This window comes from Atheta coriaria, unplaced genomic scaffold (genome assembly GCF_025399875.1).
Source record: "Atheta coriaria isolate IRGN ID8LTWV9N9 unplaced genomic scaffold, Caltech_Dcor_3.1 hic_scaffold_5_pilon, whole genome shotgun sequence".
In the NCBI taxonomy this organism is placed as follows: domain Eukaryota; kingdom Metazoa; phylum Arthropoda; class Insecta; order Coleoptera; family Staphylinidae; genus Dalotia; species Dalotia coriaria.
In genome coordinates this window covers 8,330,836-8,349,750 of record NW_027045447.1, presented here as the reverse complement: position 1 = coordinate 8,349,750, position 18,915 = coordinate 8,330,836, and the positions used below count along the sequence as shown (strand labels likewise).

Below are 18,915 nucleotides of genomic sequence, written 5' to 3'. Positions count from 1 at the left end.
CGCGCACCACGAAGTGGATTATGAATGTGCGAGACAATAAATTATCTTAAAAACTTGCTAATTGCGCACGGCGGAAGATTTGAATTTGAATTGCTGCCTCCGCAACAGGAGCGCACGCCGGAAGGAGAAAGGATAACTTAACCGCCGGCGCGCTTTATTATGTTTTAAATGTATGCGAGGGTGAAAGCAAAGCCACTCGAACAAAAATAACAAAAAGAAGTCGTTTTAAGCACACATGAAGCAGGACAATAGTCATAAATAACTTGCGAGGGAACAAAGAATAAAATTCTAACATAGTTAAAATAAATTTACGTTATGGTGATAAATAGTTTGAAATAGGATGATAGAAAGTAATCTTATTCAAGAAAGTGATTAGTCAAGTAACATTGCAGTGAAATCTACGCAAATGAATTCTTTTAATATAAATTTAACAATTTGAAAAATAAAAACACACAAAAGACTATCACAACGTTATTAATTCAAACGTCGGGGTATCAGGTTCAGTCCGAAACACAAGTAATACTCGTCTGGCCGTCCGCAAAAATTCGATAATGTTGTGGCCACCGTTGCAGACGTGCGGGCATTACGCCGACGAATGTGTGCGCGAGCGCGCGCGTCGATGAAGTCATAAATCATAACTTTATATATGAAAAGTTTTCCGCGTTTTATTTTTTCCCGTCGAACGAAAACAATCTATTGAAAAATGTTAGCGTTTTAACGGCGTCGCCGGCATCGCACTTACAACTCGAAGGTTCGACGCTCAACGTTGAAGAGTGAAGCGTTATGAATAATGTATCCTTTTTTGTTGTTGCCCTTCGGCCGGCGGGTGGAAATTGATATTTTTTAGACATTTTAAGTTATTATGAACGTGTTGTGTCAATCGAGATTATTTTAAATTTAAAAAAAATGTTTCAAGTTTTTAATGTGTTTAGATTATGTGGAGGCGCCGAGTATTTACTCCAATTTTATGTTTTAATAGGTAAAATACTTGTATTTTAGTATTTAATGAAGTGTAAGTTTATTTAATGAACTATACTCATTGACACTAAGGAATTTATCCCTCAAACTCTCAAAGAATGCAAATATCCAATAGTTTGCAAGTTTACCCTCGTAAGAAGTGTATTGAAAGGCGTTAAAGCAGCTTAACACAACATAACTTCACTGCGTAAACTTTCAACTCAAAAACTACCCCTGAAACTATTTCTTCATTAGACTAAATAATTAAACAATTTCTAAGTTAATTTTAAATTGCGAAAACTCGCGAAAAACATTTTAAAACTTTCGCCAACGTTTTTTGTCACTTAGAAAATTTGAAGTTAGTTTTAAAGGCGAAAGTGTAGTTTAAAATTCAGTTTAAAACGTGTGTAAAAATGTTGCACTTGCATCCCAACTCGAAAAAGCAACGTGGCAGCGCTCAATTAATGCTAAGTGCAGCAGAGGAAAATAAATTATCATCTTTGATGGTCGGATGAGAATAAATTGCTCTTAGGAGGACTGGCGGGAGACAAAACTGGCCGAAACGTTCGCGTTTAGGTCCTGACGTTAATAACTCTCCTGAGCGCTCCAACATATGGCCGCGATGCACTCACTTATGAGTGCGCGCCGCGAAAAGGTTGGAAAACGTACAGCACGTCGACGTAAGGGATGATGGAAAAGCGGCGAGATTAAAATAAAAGCGCAGCCTGATAATAACACAACGATTATTCAAATAATTATTCAAAACTTGTCGCGCAAAAAAACCGAAACAGACTGGGAATGATAAATTATGTTGATTACTTCTGACTGCGTTTATTTATGTCGAGAGTGATAACATTTTCTAATTTGTGATTTGCACGCCAGAGGGAACAATAAAATATTTTCATCACGTCGAGGAGTTGTTGGAATGAACTTAATATTTTTGCCTCGGGCATACAAGAAATAAAAACGAGATCGTATTACAGACATACAATATCTCATATTTTATATTAACTTTTTATGCATCACTCGGTATATTTTATTCTGGAATAAAGTGAACAAGTTAACTGGCCACTTTTGCTTTCCTGCGCTAGTGGAACAGGCGCAGGACCTCGAGACGCTCGCCTATTACAACTCGTAACGTTTATATTACAATTTCGAGTCCTCGGCGCGGAATTATACAAGCGAGTGTGCGGCGGCGGCACTCGAAGGATAAACGCTCTTGCGACGTGAAGAGGGTGAAGAGCGGCGGCGTGCCGAAACTTGAATGTTTATGCGGTCGCCGTTTAGGTGGTTTTCGAGATTCATGCCGACGACGCTTTCGCACCGCCGCCGCCGCCGCCAACGTTTACTCACTTACGGGCCAATTTCTCCCTGCCTGTGAAACTACGCGTGGAAAACTGTCCTACGAAACCACCGACGTAATATTTTAAACCACAAATTTACAAATATTTAAAAAATTTTAAAAAAATTACAAATAAAAACAATTTGGTGGAGGAGCCAAAAAATTAGATTTATTTTTGTTTTGAGGTGTTTTGTAAATGATTTAATCAAAAATTTATAGAATTTAAGACATTTTATGTAAATGCTTAAATTTTTGACAAGTTAAATACAAATATAGTAATTTTCATTTGTCGTGATTGCGACTAATAAATGCATAAATCATTGGCAGAATGCAATATGCACTCGCGCAATAGGGACGTGATTTATGGCTGTTTTTTTCCATCCCCAACTCCAAAAAATCGACCTGAACGATTTTAAATTACACATTCGCAACAAACTTTTCGGGGGACGAAAACAACCGGTAACTGAATGGATTCTAATTGAAATTAATGCTCTAACCCTACGCGGAAAATATTAATTAATTAAAACCGAAATGACAAAAATGACAAATATTAATTAAAATTCACCCAATATTTGATGTGGTCATAATTTATTTACTTTTGTTCTCCGGTGCTGGTTTTTATGCGCGCGGTTTTTGCGTTAAAAGAATTTCATGAAAGAGTTGAGTGCGTCGTGGTTGACAACATCTTTTATTTATCAAAAGTCGTGCGAGCGGCGTGAAAATACAAACACAGTGCTACGCTGAAAGCTTTCCGCGTCCTCCCTGCGGTAAATCCCGTAGGATCCTCGGTGCTCGTCGAGGATTGATTTTATAATATACTGTCAAATATAAGGATTTGCGGGTCGCTTTACATCGCATCCATCAATTCGATTTGGTTTTATTCGATACGCTTTCATCTTTTTTATCTTCGTGTTCATGTTTTTTGTCTTGATAAAAATCTTCTACAAGAATTCATGTTTCAATTTCTTTCATATTTATGAACACCATAAATATATTGATATTTAAGTGATGTTTAATTTAAAATAATTTACGAATAACATGATGATAATCATAAGGATAATCGTCCTTAGGGAGTTTTTTCGTAAACTTTTGCATTTCGGTTTCCGAGGGAAAGTCACTTTCACTTAAACCTCCCTATATTGCACACAGACGTTTTAGGAAAAATAATACTTTATTTCCGTTTTTCCTGCTTGTCGGGAAACCACGAAACAAACTCGAAAGTTTTGCCCTATTCTTTATTATCCTAACTTTTTTCTGTGTTTTTTTTTTCTTATTCGCCTAAACGGCGCGCAGAGTGAAGTGAGTGGACACGAGCACGCTCGGGGAGTCTGCATCGTAAGAACGAAAAGCATAACGCGTAAAGGATCCAGCAAGGACTCGTCGGAGAATAGCCCCATGGGGGTTTCTCCTCAGTGTCCCCACAGTGTCCTTCAAAACGAGAACAAACCTAAAGAAAAAGGACAAGTTTTGCTTTGGATGGGAAAGTACAAGCAGGACGAAATTCACTTTTTGTTTTTGTTTGTAACGCAACACGGAAACTCCATATAAGTTGTCCAACTTGTCCATATTTCCAATTTTTCTAATATAAATAGTCTTTTGCCGCCTGTTTATCGACAAAGGGCACAGGGACAAAAACTAACGCAAATATTTTGTTTATCTTTCGCTATTAAAATTTTGCTAATATTTACTCGTCGCATTACCCTAAAAAAGTTTGCTACTCAATACACACATATTAATTATGATTTTATTAAATAAGCCGCAGTAAATATAAATCAGAAGTTTTTTTTTTAAATATTTTTGAAGTAAAAACTTCCGTAGATTAAGACTCAGCGATTCGTTCCTTCTATCTCTTTTAGTTCACGAGATATTCGCGATTGAATAAAATGGGCAAAAATTGAAAAATGTCACTTTTTAGCATTTTTAGTCGCGTTTTTCGACCTTTTACTGTAGGAAATATAATTATTTTATATTTTTATCTTATAGAGAATTTTCATAATCAGCAATTCGTTGGTTGCTATCTCTTTTAGTTTAGGAGATATTAATTATCAATAATCGTCGAAAAAAGTATGGCAATTTTTCTTAAGAATTAAAATTTCATCTCTCAGATTTCCGTTTTAACTATCCTCTCTTATAGAAAATAGTCCGTAGATTAAGACGCTGCGATCAGATCCTATTTATCTCTTTTAGTTTACGAGATATTCGCAATTGAAATAAATCGTCAAAAATTGAAATATTGCAATTTTTAGCACTTTCAGTCGCGTTTTTACACCTTTTACTCAATTAAATTAAATTATTTTAAGTTTTCATCTGATAGAATTTTTTTTTCTGAATCAATGCAATCGCTATCGTTTTATTATAAATCACATGTTGATGTAATGTCTATTGTGCCAATTAAGCATAATTAATTAAAACACAAATGGCACTCGCAGTGGATTGTGCTGCCAGGGATGATAAAATTTAATACCGAACTAATATTAAATAAACGCTGCCGCATTACATTCCGAGTGATATTACTCACAAGCGGTGAAATAAATTTAATGAAAATTCAGCATTTAAAATTGCTCGCGTTTGCGAATTATTTATGCGCATATTTATACATTTATTTTGCTCGTTGTAAACGGTTGTAAAACCTGCAAATGATATCGAACATGTGCTCGTTTCACACCGTCTCTCACAGCTTCGAGCATTACCAGCAGCTAACCGGAAACAACATAACCTCAAATGTGACAAGAATTTTTACAACGCGCACGAAGAAAATGCATAATTCTAAACTAAACAAAAATAAATAAAAATATAAATTGAATGTATGATTCAATTGATTCGTATTCATTATGTATTATAATTTATAATAATAATAATGATTATAATAAATGCGCATAACAAAACCGACCGGAGTAGTGATTAAGGATTGAATTTAGCATTTTGAATTTTGCGATGAATTTTGGATTTGTAAGCGATAGTCATTACACATTTAATACCACGCCGTATTTAAAATGCGCTCCGTATTTATTTGCACAAACGCATAATTTATGCGCGCTTAATATTAAATACATCGCGAACTAATGACCAATATCACCGATGACGGCGCGTAGGACGCGCCTGACGAATGTTAACCGCTCGTAATCACGTACACAAATGCGAACACGCGTTTTCGCCCAAACGAAATCAATTTTTCATTCGTTCTATTATTTATCGGCTCGTAAGCACCGCCATTTTGAATCTGCTCAACGAATAAATATCAACCTCACACAGAATAAATAAACCAACAAATTTTTGTATCTTTTTTTTGTAAATTTTTCATTTTTACGAGTAAAACTAATTTTTTATTTATTTTCAGAACCATGGGATTGATTTACGTGTGCTGCCATCTGATGGTGAGTAGTTTATATATTATATTGATAATCTTTAGTTACTTACCGGAAATGCCGTCATAAGTCCACCATTCTTCCCAACTGACTGCACTAGTTTCTGAAACACAAATACAAACATGAAAATAATTATTTTAGTTGTAATAGAATAACCTAGTTGTATGTATGCGCGTGTGAGTTTGATGGAGTTTTAATTAAGTGTCGAAATTAGTTCTTATGAGCGCCTGAAGTGATGTGATGGCGCTGTTGCGCGCGCCCCCGAGGCTAGTAACGTGATACATAAACGCAATTTAGTGGATTGGGATTGATTGGGTTTGATCGGCAATGATGATAATTGATGCATTCGCAAGAGCTGTGAGGGAGCAAGTCCACGCGAATCGTACGCGTCCTGCGAGCGGCGCCGGCGTTCTCCGTTTTGCGCTCGCATCCGGCGTAAGCCCATATTTCGTCGGATTTACAGCCCGGATTAGTCGACTGCAACACATCGCAACACGCGCCCGGCCCCGAAAGCGCACGTATCTCATTTTTAATCCGGATTATCTTACAGCGACTTTTACAACGATATCCCCCGTTTTACTCGGGCGCGGCGCGCGTACAGCATACGGTTTCATGCATCATTTTGTTGCGAAATCGCATCAGAATCTCCCCGCACGGAAATTTACTACTCAAGTAGCGACATCTATCGGATGATAGCTTTAGATTTACTCGCTGGCATTTTATTTTTTCTGCGCATAAAAGCGATTTTAAAGTCGTCGCAATTTTTGCGATTACAAAACGCTCAAACAATTCCCGGACAAAACTACTCTCGTTAATTACTTAACGGCGAGTGTGTCTACTCAGCTACCATCTTGTTTGCGTCGTGGCGTGGCAGTAAATTAGATTGGGTGAATGTCGTGCACGTTCGGTTAGCGGCGATGCTGTCACGTCGAATTACGCGAAATTAAAGGGTCAGCGCGCGACTTTTACAACTATGCTTGCATCTTTTGCTCCTCATTGAGTTTATCGTTCGCTACGCCAGAACGCGGCGGCCATAAAAACAAGTTTGTCATGAAATGCAAGCACAATTAGCTGTTGTTGACTTTTTGCTACTCGTCCGCTGCAAGACGTCGCGCGCATTTAGACAAATTGGTTATTTGTTTGTTTAGTTTGCTTAGTTGCTTGTTTTGTAGTTGGCAAAAAGAAGTGAATTTGTCTGTGCCAACCGAGATGGGATGAATAAATGAAGACGCGGACGGGGCGAGCCGTTTGAGTGCGGCGCTAGCGTCGGTAAGAAAAATTACACGGAAATGCAGAAAATGTTGAGGAATGCGCAAGAATGTTGAGAAATGTTTGAGAAATGTGAAAGCGGAAAAAATACACGTCGGATTTTAACGAATTAGTTTGCCTGCAACGTGTGTCTGTCAAAGTCTGCGGATTTGCAGAACGAGGTGGGATTGCCACCAAGAGGAGGAAAAATTAAGCCATTTATTATTCAAACTAGAGGAGAACCATCAGAATCTGCGAGTGGAACAAAAAAAATTACAACGTGTTTTCTTTCGGGTTTATTCGTAAAGCGAAAAAAAACTGTTTCTATACTTGACTCGCGTAATAAAATTATAAACTTATACATTTGGCACCGATGCAACGACAACATTCCCATGCATGTAAGACGTTCGCAAGACATCTCATCCGTGTATATTATCCAGGAAATCTCGAAATTCCTGCTGCGCAACATAATTTTCTCTCCCGGCTGGCTTGGTGCCTGTCTCGCAGTGGATATTCAAGATGTAAATTGCTATTTGTTTCGGTAGCCAAGAAATTGTTTCAATGTTCCAGTGCACGCTGTCCCAACTCACATCCTGATAATTTCTCCGTCGCTCGCAATGTTTTCGCAATGTCTTTGCGCGCGCGTTTCTCACAATGCGCGCACACTACTCATGTCTCGCGGCAACTTTATTACAACAAAACGTTTTGTTTTTGTCTCGGCGTACAAAGCGCACGGGCGACTAAGAGCGCGGCGGGAAGATGAATATTTTTTCAGCGACGCGCGCGTATTCATTGCGGAGTTCCGCAAGATTTCCGACACCGTCGAGCGGATGGCGGAGGAGCCGGGCGCAAACCATGAATAATCAGTTTATGTGCGAGTGCAGCGCACTGCCGCCCGGGTGCAAAGGATCATAAACAATGGGAACTAAAATACAACATGCAAACCGGGCAAAGACGCCAGCGTTGCACGGCTTTTGCGACGCAGAATGGAGAGCGAAAAATGATTTGCAACTTTTCCCGGCGCAGGAAAATCTTGAATGCGAAAGAAATAAAAACGCGGCATAAACTAGCAATGATAAGAAAAAATGGAGATTGCATTTTAAATTTTAACTACTCCAAGGCGAATAACAAAAATTAACCCACTAGAAAACATAAAATATAGTTCTTAACGTTTTTCTGCGCTTTTAATAAAAAAAAACTTTTTGTTTTCTTTTTAAGTCAACAAAGCAGATTTAATAGTTCAGCATCGATTTCGCGTCGACGCATCTCTGATTATGCACCATTCGAGTGCCATTTAAAGACTTCCCGAAGGACGTGTCGGAATCCTTCATTAACTGCCAATCCTCCCTCGCTTCGCTTAAGATTCAAGACCTTAAAATGTTTTTAAAGACTTTAAAGACTTTAACAGCATAAAATTCCTCCGATTGACTTTGAGCTTTCGCAATAAAAACGCGAATTGAGCAACTATCAGCAAAGCAATTTTTCAATTTAAAACTTTTCAAACGTCCGATAAAAGACAGCAGCTGAAACAAAATCGTGTTATATTTCAGCGTGTGCGTTTTTTTTATTGTTTTCTTTGTTGCCTTTTAAACGAGCTTTTTTCCTGCGGAGAGCTCGTTTTTTAATCGCATTATTTCCGGTAAGCGCAATGTCGAAAGCCGCCTGGATAAAATATGTCAGCGACGTAATACAATTACGCTTTTTAATTTTTTAATTGGCCGACTAATGCGCACGCCAAAAGCCTATCAGAACCCGCTAATTGCATGGATGTTGCCACTACGTAAATATTATGTTGACAAACATAATTTTCAAAGTACAAAGCCATGAGAAAACAAGTTGTGTAAACTTGCGCACAATAAAAAACGTAAAAATACATAGAATTAGATAGTGTGGAGGCGCTGGGTAAACCGCAGGAAATCCAATTTAAACCTCACCACAGCCAAGTACTAAATTCAATGATTAAACTTATCTGCAATTCAGGTAATAACTTTTCAATTTTCACGCAATCTTTGTCTTCGCACTATTTCAGGTGCGTGTTAGGACACGGTGTGTCTTTTTACAATATATCTTATCCTCATTGTGCAAATGCTATCAGTTTTTCTGTGGTTTTTGAGTTAATTTGTGTTCTCTGGCTTTGCGGTCGTTGTGCTGACTGAAAAAATTCGGTTAGCGCTTCATGAGTCGTACGTTACGCGCCCCGCAATGTTATCTAATCGACCGCGGGCACGCACGCACGCCGCCGCCGCGGTTCAGGTGTTCATAAATTAGTCCCGGACGCACCGAAATTGTGGCTACGCATCCGCATTTACCAACACAAATGTTGCGCAGCCTGCGAATCCTCTCTCAGCATCATGCACAATAAAAAGAAAAACAAACAAAATGTAAACCTGTGATATTTTACACGACGCCACAAAAATATTCAAATTTAATCTGCGTAATTGATCAAATTTTCACGCGTAGAGAGTATTGACAGGTGCCGCGGGTAAATTAGATGCATTAATGACCTATTAGCTATTAATTAATTAATTTCCAACCAATTTGATGTTGGGCCATTGGCATTGTTGCCGCATCGAAGGTGAGCTCGCCGCCGGAAACCAGACGAACGTATGCAAACTTGATTCATGCCGAACGCGCGACACTACCTACGCCGGAGAACCTCCAAGTGCACAATTACACCGACCGCCCCCCGACGTTTGCGTAATGGATGCCGAACAATTCGATCGTGACGCAAGCCACACACAGTTTAGCTCATATTATCAAGCTCGCGGAAATCTCATTGGTTACGTTGGCAAATTGACCGTCGCACAATGACATAACCTATAAACTATAAACTAGAACTACAATTAATATATATTGACTAATTGCTACTAAAATTATATTCAGTGGAGGCGCCGGGCAATTAATTTTAATTTAGGATATTTTAAAGTATTATTATGTAAAACGTTATCATTGCGATATAATCGTGATGAGCCCGCGTGATGGAGCGCATTTTCCACGTGTATCGGATGGTTGTGAGAGACTTATGCCGTTCACGCCCACCGCCTCTCCGAATCGCGCTATCAGATCGTGCATAAATCTCGTTCGTAAAGTGGCGCGGGTGGCGCGCATGCAGCGAAAGAAAACAAGAGATAGACGCGTGATTGTATGCGAGCGTGGGTGAGAACTGCGGGGGCAACATTCGATATCGGTAATTAAGATCTGCGTTGCAGTTGAGCGAACGACCAATGGACTCGGTCAGTTCATAGTAAATTATATTTTGCAGCGCCGGGGGTGGGTGATATTCATACGTCAGCTACCTAATTTGCACATCTCTAGAGTATGGCGTTGTTTGCGGCGCCAGTTTGTTGTTTCAGGCATGTAGGGTTCATAAACATACAGGATAATCCATAATTAACACAAATTTGCAAAATTTTAATTTTTTTCTTTGTTAATTACGTGGAATTAAGACTTTTATGTGTTGTTTTGTCTAGACAATGTCTAGTCTAAATTAGGTTCTGTATTGTTATTAATTTACGTTTGGAATACTTATAGAAGCAGCCTTGCGGCGGGCTAATTTGCAGCCGGGTTTTTGCTCGTCTTTTCCCATTCTTGCTGTTTTTTGTATCGATGCCTTGGAGTGCTGTAGGTGAACGCAATGAAACATTAATTTCAATAGACTAGCAGAGCAGGCTCGCTCAATACAACAATTTCGTCCTTTTCCTATCCCTGTTTGTTCTACGTGCGTTAACTCTCGCTGTTTGCATTGTTTGGTTTACAAAATGGAAAAATACTTGTTCATGTCAGGAGGCAATTACCAAAAGGCGGATCGGTGCGCAATTTAATATAATGTTCTTCCACGTAATTTGCTACCTGGAAGGCTTCATAACATAAAAAGCCTGCCCGGCAAACTATTGCATTAAACACACAAACTTTACGCGAACATATCGGAGATAATTCGCGAAGAAAATTGCTTATTGCGGTGTGCGACTGCCTTCAGAGAGTGAGTTTAGATTTAGGCAAGATTCCAAATGAAAATTGTCTCCTCTCCTGCCTTCAGCCTACTTAATATTTAAACCGGCAAATATTAAGATAATTTAACTGGATAACAGGAAGAACGATGATTAAACTCTGTTTTCATTCGTTGAATGCTCCTTTTCTGCGCTTTGTTTTGCCCTAAACGGACGAAGGAGGCCGGAGTTGAGTTGGGCGCAAACTTTTCGATAAAATTATATCGAACGCTATTTAGTCCTGCGAGATGGGGGAGTCGCGAGTAGGCAGGAAAATCTCTTGTTTCAGGCGACTTTTCAGCTCTGTATTTCTCGATCTGCAATTACGGCGCGCTCGTTTTGAACTTCGACTTGGCAATTTCGAGCGCTGATCTTTGGCAGGCCCAACGGCGTCGGCTTATCGCCTCGCAAGGAGTCGAAAATTTATGGCCCGATTTTGATCATTAAGAAGTTTATTAGACGATTTCGACATAAGTTTAGGTTCAGCGAGCGCAAACAAACTGAAAACTGGCGATTTTAAATGAAACTGCGAAAATCCCGGGCAATCGAACGGGAATCATTTAAGAATGCAATCAGTGACAAAAAAGCTGAAAAATATTCAATATTTAAAGTCTGCACTTGCTAGAAAATGCACTGCATGGAGTTTATTCTCTAAACGTTAAACGTTTATAGTCTGTGTTTGTCGAAAACGCTTTCAATAATAAAAGAGATCCATCCGGATGTCTGTGAATTGCGACTCGACGCCGACTCGAAACCACCTGCCGTCTGTAGCGTAGCGTTGCTTGTTTGTGCTCCTCGCCGACGTCTGAATGTTTGATGAAACACTGATACACGCCGAAATACCCCGGGTAAAACGTTCGGAAATAAAACTTGCACATTACCGCGGATAACATTGTCTTACGAGTTCTTCCTTCGAGTGTTTCACGAGTACGTCGAGTGTTTGAGTCTTTGAGTTGTTGAGTCTACAAACGTTTGCGCTTTGCGCGCGTTCGACAGCAAGCAACATCCTGCATCGGATGGAGGAGAAAATTGATTGGAAAATTAGTTTCGCCTTGGGTTGCGCGCCGCGCTTGCTTTTTGTCTGCATGGATAACCTGCGTGCTTTTGGCGGGCGGGTAGCTTAGTGTTTATAAGTGGAGGTAAATTAAATGTATCCAGCGCGGGGGTTAAATTGGGTTTAGAAGCGCGTCACGGTTTTGCGGCACGGATGACTTGTTTGATGATCCACGCTTTTACGCTTACCTGCTGCATTATTTTCGATTAAAAACACCTGCTAACGACATGCGACTAAAGAAATATTTTAAATTATTCGCGCAGGGTTTGAATTTTTTGAATTTGCTTGTTGTGCTAAATGTAATATATGGTAGGCCTTAATGTTCTACTCTTGAATAATGCGACATCTGGGGAGAAACCTCGTCCTCGCCGTTTGTCCTGATGTCAGGACGACCGAAAACTAATGATAAGTACTCGGTTTGCTCCACTCGACACTTGTTTACAGCGTCGGGGACGTTCATAACGCGACATAACTTTATTCATTATTTATCCGCCCGTATTAACATGTGTTATGTCCTTACGAACGGCTGAACATTCATACGGTTAATATCCTCACATGTTTACATTTGTATATTCATAAAATGTCTGTACATATCTGCGTTGTGGAGATTAGACGGTGAAATCTATGATTTTGTTGAAATAAAAATGTGAAAAAACAACACAATAGAAAATATATGGTCAGTGGGCAGCCGGCCGTAATTTATACGCAAATATAAAGGCGGGGTTGAATTACAATCGTAATACCTTTGCGTGCCGGCAGACATTGCCAAGCGAGCCAAGCCTTCGGATGAGTAAACTACCAACTGTTAAAAAAGAAAATCCATAAAAACCGACCGAAAACCAACAAAAACTCGTAAAGTAAACCATTACGATTAATTTACATGCAATGGTATTACGTGGATGCGCCGGGCTTTCAAGTAATTTGTCAAAATTTATTACTGTTTATTAATATTTAGTTTAGTTGAAAACACGGTGTATATTTTGCAATGTCGAAATGATTGTTAGCTGTCGGATAGTTTGGGGGTAGTTTTCACGGTGGTGGCCGTCTGGGAGGCGTCAGATATGACCCAGCGCTGCAAGGTGTAGTTTATCTTTGGCCCCAATGCGCGCAACGCTGCTTTGTCGAATCGATATTTTGAATGTACAGATATTGCACGTTATGCTAAAAACCGCACTGGAATAAAATAAATTAAAATATTTCATTTTTCTTCTTTAAATAATTATTATGGTTGTTAGTAAAACATAGTTTTTTTGTTGTTGTCGTGGTTTAAAATTTGTAAATTTAAGTCACGTTCGGTGGGCGTAACTCAAAGTCAAAGTAAACTTTTTGACGAAAACGAAACGAGCCGCAAAAAAGTTTAATAAATTTCGAATCTAATAAAAGAGTTTGGATTTTTTTCCGGCTTCAACCAGGGAGGTGGGCTGAGGGTGATGCGATGTTAGTCCTGCCGGTGGTGGGCGTGTGTTGACATTGTCCTTTGCGTTTTCACCCGTGTGCGAGCAACGCCGCCGCCGCGCTCGTCGAAAAGTGCGGAAAAAGTTCAGCGCTTTTTCGCCACCCCTATTGCGGCTTCCGGCCAGGCGACTTTTTATTGTTTCATTAATTTTATAGAGGCGTGCATTATTCAACGCACAACGCACACTAGCCGAAAGCAAACAAGCAAAGATAAAGCAAACAAAACTAAATAAAACTTTTTTAAAGTTGAAAAACATTAAAAAATAAACTGCATTTGCAAAATTCAAAAAGATTTAAAAAAACACTCACACATTAAGCAGGTTGGAGTTAATAAACAAATGAGCATATATAAATTATACATCATGCGTCGAATGACAATAATCACCGCATAATTGCTGATGAACAGATTAATTATTTACGCTACGTATTGATCATGAAATTAGATGAGTGTTTGCGGGGTCTGGAGCGTCGCGTGTAGTTTGTTTAATTTGAATAATGTGTGTATAATGTCAACGCAACGACACGAATCGTATAGGTGACGTGGTGGCCCATTGTACGCTTACGCGTAAAGTAATTAATTTACATTGATTACACGATTACTTCCACGGTTTCGTATCTTCAGCGCAAGGATCGTTTCAGTTCCAAACCAAAACAACAATTCACCACTTGAACAATATTGGGATTAATTTTAGAAATAAGTACACTAAATTTTCATGTTTAATGGATTTTTTAAATAAATATTTATTTTTGTTTGCGTGGTTTTACATGTTGCCCGGCGCCTTCACACTTGACAAGCAGAAACGTGTTGAATTTATTTGGTGTGAAAAACGCAGTTGGTTTTTAATTCCGTGGCGCCTAAAAATACCGGCCACGAAGGTAAACATAATCTGGGAATTTTTGCGCCGCGAGATATAAGTGCGCCACATCGATACGAACTGCTTTGTGTGTGCACCCACACTCGCCGGACGCGCGCGCCCTCATATAACGTTTTCATTTATCGATAAAATCTTATTCACTCGCCGGAGCGGAAATGGAAAATCCGTCAGTGGCGCGTACCCACACTCAGACCATGACACACAAGACACACAGTATATTAATACATATTTTTACTTCTACTTAGTTTTTTTTTTAATTTTTATGAGAAAAAAAGGTGTAAAACTATTTTTGCTCCGAAAATAAAATGAAATTATCAAATTGATTGAAAATTCAAATTAACAAAGTTAAATCGAGCGTGCTGCGTGTGTAAGACTCCTGATTCACTCGCGTTGGAGGCGGCGGAGCGCGCGCTCGCGCGCCATGTCGAACTAATGTTTAATAGTCGAGACGCTCGGGCCGTAAATCTCGCACGAAAGTATTAGCAATTACTCGCGTTAATTCAGCGTGCAACACCTGGGGGTGCCGGCCGTCGTCTCACGTCGTGCGCCGCCCCCGCCGAGATTTCATCGTGCTGCACCTTTCATGCTTTGCCTTACTTCACCTCTGCCGAAGGAAAATATTTCATTTTCTAATAAACTCTCTGCACACACACTTTCAATGTCTAAAACTTGACAAGTTTATTATTATAGATTATCTACGGGCTCGCCACGCTGGGGCGGCTGTAAATTATCAAGCAATTATTTTATTTTTAATGCTTTTATAATTAACCGGAATTGATTTTGTGTACTCGCCGTTTGTATTTTAGAGTAAATGAATGCAGGAATAGCGAATTACGCTCGCGATTAATTTTAATTGAATTGTTTTAATTCAACTAGCGCGCTAATCTATTTATAGGTGTATCTCCGAGTTTCAATACACAGTTGGCGCGCGCGCGCGCTTCGAGCACAAGTTGTTTACCCGTTGCATGCAAATCCTGCGCGCCCGATTAGAAGTCAAAGCGGGCCGAACGTGTGCGCACGTTCTGTCCTTAATCAGTCGAACAACAATAATTGGCAAGTCATCGGCGCTTATCGCCCGCCTGGCTGACATATGTGGGCATAAATTACCATAATGCCGATTAGATGCCCCGGCCGGAAACGCGGGTTCGCCGGAAATTAATTGAATGTGCAAACTGGCCTACAACCACTCAAACAGCGCCCAGTTGCGAGCGAAAGGGATTATTTATTTGCGTCGAAATATTGTGCTTATTTACAGACGCGTATTTAATTGTTTACAGATTTGCGCATAAAGCTCGCGGAATTTTTGGATTCACGCCTCACGCCATCAGATTACAAATAGTTTTGTTTAATGTTATTTTAGGTTATGTTTCTTATAATTTATTAGATTTATTTTTAAATTTATCTGTAAGAAAATACTGTTATACTTGGCAATAATTCAAACACGATTACAATCTGGAAAATGAAGTTTCCCCAGAATATTATCCTTGTGGTGGTCCAATATTTCGATTGGCAATGAGCATCAACAAAGATCGGTCCGCCGGCCGGCATCGATAGCATTCGAAAGGATAATAACCGAGCGCTGTGTATTTATTTAATTCGAAAATGCGTATAATGGAAAACGCGAAACGAGAAACTCCCACTGTTGCACACAATGCAAACACTCATACACACATCCTTTCGAATATCGAGCAAAAACCGAATCAAACAAAGCGCAACGCTAACAAAAACCTACTATAGAGTTTCCGAATATTATTAACATAAAAAAATCTGGAACCTTTTTCCACAATAAATTTTAACTTGATTAAAAAACGTTTTACGTCTAAGTAAGTTTAAATTAAGTGAGATTTGTAAACAATTCCACAATTTGAATTTTTTATTATTTTCTGTTTGGAAATGTTAAAAATACAATGAAGTCACCGGACAAAGTTTGCACTGCGGTGACAGATAGTTTGTTATTCTTTTCGGTGGCAAACTTTTTTTTCCAGCGGCGCTGCTGCTCTCTGTAGCTTCTTTTATATTAACTTTTAGTTTGTGCCGGCGTCATGGCGCGCGGCTCAATCTGTCGTTATGTCGTTATAAAGTTTTTTAATTAGACAGATTCAGGCCGGCCACATTGCTACTCACTTTTACAGTTTTAGCGCTTGTTATTGTGCGCGCGCTTAATAAAAATTCAAATTATTATGAATAATTTTGTGAGACAAATATTTGAAATTGAGATGAGATGCAAAAGGAAACAAATTTACATTTGTAAACTTAATATTTTTTAGATTAAATTCGAAAAATTTTGCGTGGGAGGAAAATTTATGAAAGACAAATAATAATTGTTGGAAAGTTTGAAAGTCCAGAAAGTGTGTAATGAGCGCAAGATAAGTTAATTACGTAGAAATTTGGCAAACGGTTTTAATTGCAGATTAAAAAAATTAATGATTTTTTAATCTTGATTCAGTTTTTTCGGATTTGTTTGGAGGATAAGGTAAATATATTAATTTCTAGGATCGTTTAACGAATCGTTTTGGCACACCCTAAAACACGCCGAAAGCTTACTCGACAGAATTGCCATTTCCTTCCTGGAGTCCTTGCCGAGGACTCAGCGCCGAGCCAATCCCCTAAGCGCGTCACTTTGGCTTGACGTCGCATCCTTTTTGTCTTCTTCGGCTTTTTATTCCGCATTCCGTTTGCTTCCGGTGCAAATTTATATCCGTTACAATCGGAATATCAGCCGTGACAAAAATAAACACAAACACGTATTCGCAAATCCATCTAAAAAAATTCTAAAATAAATTTTGTTAAAAAACTAATTTATTTATACGCGCAAATAGTTAAAATAAAGCACATTGTGGTATTTATAGCTGCGGTTGTTCAGACAATGAGAGTAAATCAGATCCTGGACAATGACATTATCCTGTACGGGTTGGACCCTAACATGACAAGCAGTAAACGATTGCAGTCGAAGTACGAGCGCACACAAGAAGCGGATTAACTCGACAAATATAATTATGAGCGTTGCGTAAGAAAGGATTTACGCGTGGTGGTCCAGGCGCAGGACAATAGCCTCGGCCTGTTTGCATTGAGTGGCCTCCTCCGGGCCCGGGTTTGAATAGAAATTAAACGCGAGCGCGGGCGCTGGCCGCGAAGAAAATCACCATCGCAGTCCCGATGCGTTCGTACTGCCGGGACGCGCTCTGCTAGCCCAGCACAGAGGCGTAATGCGGGTTCAAAGGCCGCGCCATGAAAGCCAGAATCGTCGAAACTTTGCGCAGAACGCCGACTGCAGTGTAAAAACACAATGGGGTGGCGAGGACGGCGGCTGAAAGGCCCAACCAGTACAAAGGATTTAATTGCAGCAAATCTCAAAACTCAAATCTGAATACAAATTTTGACGCTGGAAAAATCTTCCGCGTACCACCTACTCGAGAGAAAATATCTACTCGCATTTAATTGTATGTATAAAAATTTATGCGGGATTTCGGCGGAGTTTTACGTTTCTTGAGTACAATGTGGGAATATTTGATGGTTATGTGCGTGCCTCAACAATTCCCGGACAATAAAAAAATAAAAAGCTCGCCCACTTAAAATCGATAACCGTAATATTTTTATTTGCAGCCTCGACGAGTTTACATATGCGCAAATAAATTCAAATTCGTCTTAACCGAGACGAAGACGAACCGTCCGCCAGCGGCGGCGGAGGCGGCTGCCCGTCTCTGAATTATGATTATTGCCATCCTTGCGCGTGTTTGCGCGCACGCATTTATGCGAAATTTCCTTATTACGAACGGGCCGTCGTAAAAGCGTACTTTTACTGTTTTTCGCCGTATTTTTATTTTTTATTTGCTACAAACCACCCTTCTTTACACTGCGAGCTATTTACTTCGGCGTTTGCGCGTTTTATTTGCTCCCTCATTTGCCTACAAATTTATTTAGAATATTCCTTCGCAAAAGAAACCAAATAAATAGCTAAATTTTTAGTTGGTGAAATTTAGGTTATAGGGACATGAATACATAACCTACAAAAGTCCTAGACATTTAAAATGTCACTTTCAAAGACCACTATTGAAAATAATTATAAAAACATCACATAATATCACTTTTAAACATTTTCTGCCACAAATGTAAAGAAAACTCTGCGGTATTTAGCAACTAAATCTCCGAAAAAATAGTAAAATCTAGAAGAATTACATATAATTGTATGTTTGGTTGCATAACATAACCTTTTTGAAGAAATATTCGTAATAAATAGCAAAAAACTTCAATTTCATTAAAAATAACGAATAAAATTTACTTTTTAACTTAAATTTTGATATTGGCTATTAAATTATGCCCTATAGAAATTATTATCTCCTGCGAATGTTTTCCGAAAGTTAGTTTCATTTATACACTTGTAGATGTCGTACATTGTAATCATAGTAACATAGTAATTGTATAATCTGTTCCGCGACGCTTTTAATTAGAAACTTTACGGCCGCACAGTGGTTGGCTGTGTGCGCGTCGCGGCCTCGTCCTCTTACGGCGCGCAACTTGTCGACGAAGAGTTCGCCCGCAGCAAGACTTGCAGCAAGTTGCGCTGGAACTAAAACCACCCAATTGCAGCAACAGCGCGCGCACGAGTATATATTTGACTCTCCTCTACACGAGT

General features: G+C 39.3%; 1 protein-coding gene and 1 long non-coding RNA gene across 4 annotated transcripts in view; one reads left to right on the top strand and one right to left on the bottom strand.

Moving 5' to 3' along the window:
* The window catches only part of CARPB (Carbonic anhydrase-related protein B), a 95,400-nt gene that overhangs the window by 36,206 nt on the left and 40,279 nt on the right, over positions 1-18,915 (bottom strand). For both annotated transcript variants that reach the window (XM_065302795.1, XM_065302794.1), the window contains exon 3: positions 5,717-5,767. In XM_065302795.1, the coding sequence (XP_065158867.1) occupies positions 5,717-5,767 (51 nt within the window). The remainder of the gene's footprint in view (positions 1-5,716; positions 5,768-18,915) is intronic.
* LOC135792184 (uncharacterized) overlaps positions 5,635-18,915 on the top strand; it is a 49,685-nt gene continuing 36,404 nt past the window's right edge. For both annotated transcript variants that reach the window (XR_010548214.1, XR_010548212.1), the window contains exon 1: positions 5,635-5,673. This is a non-coding gene — a long non-coding RNA (uncharacterized lncRNA). The remainder of the gene's footprint in view (positions 5,674-18,915) is intronic.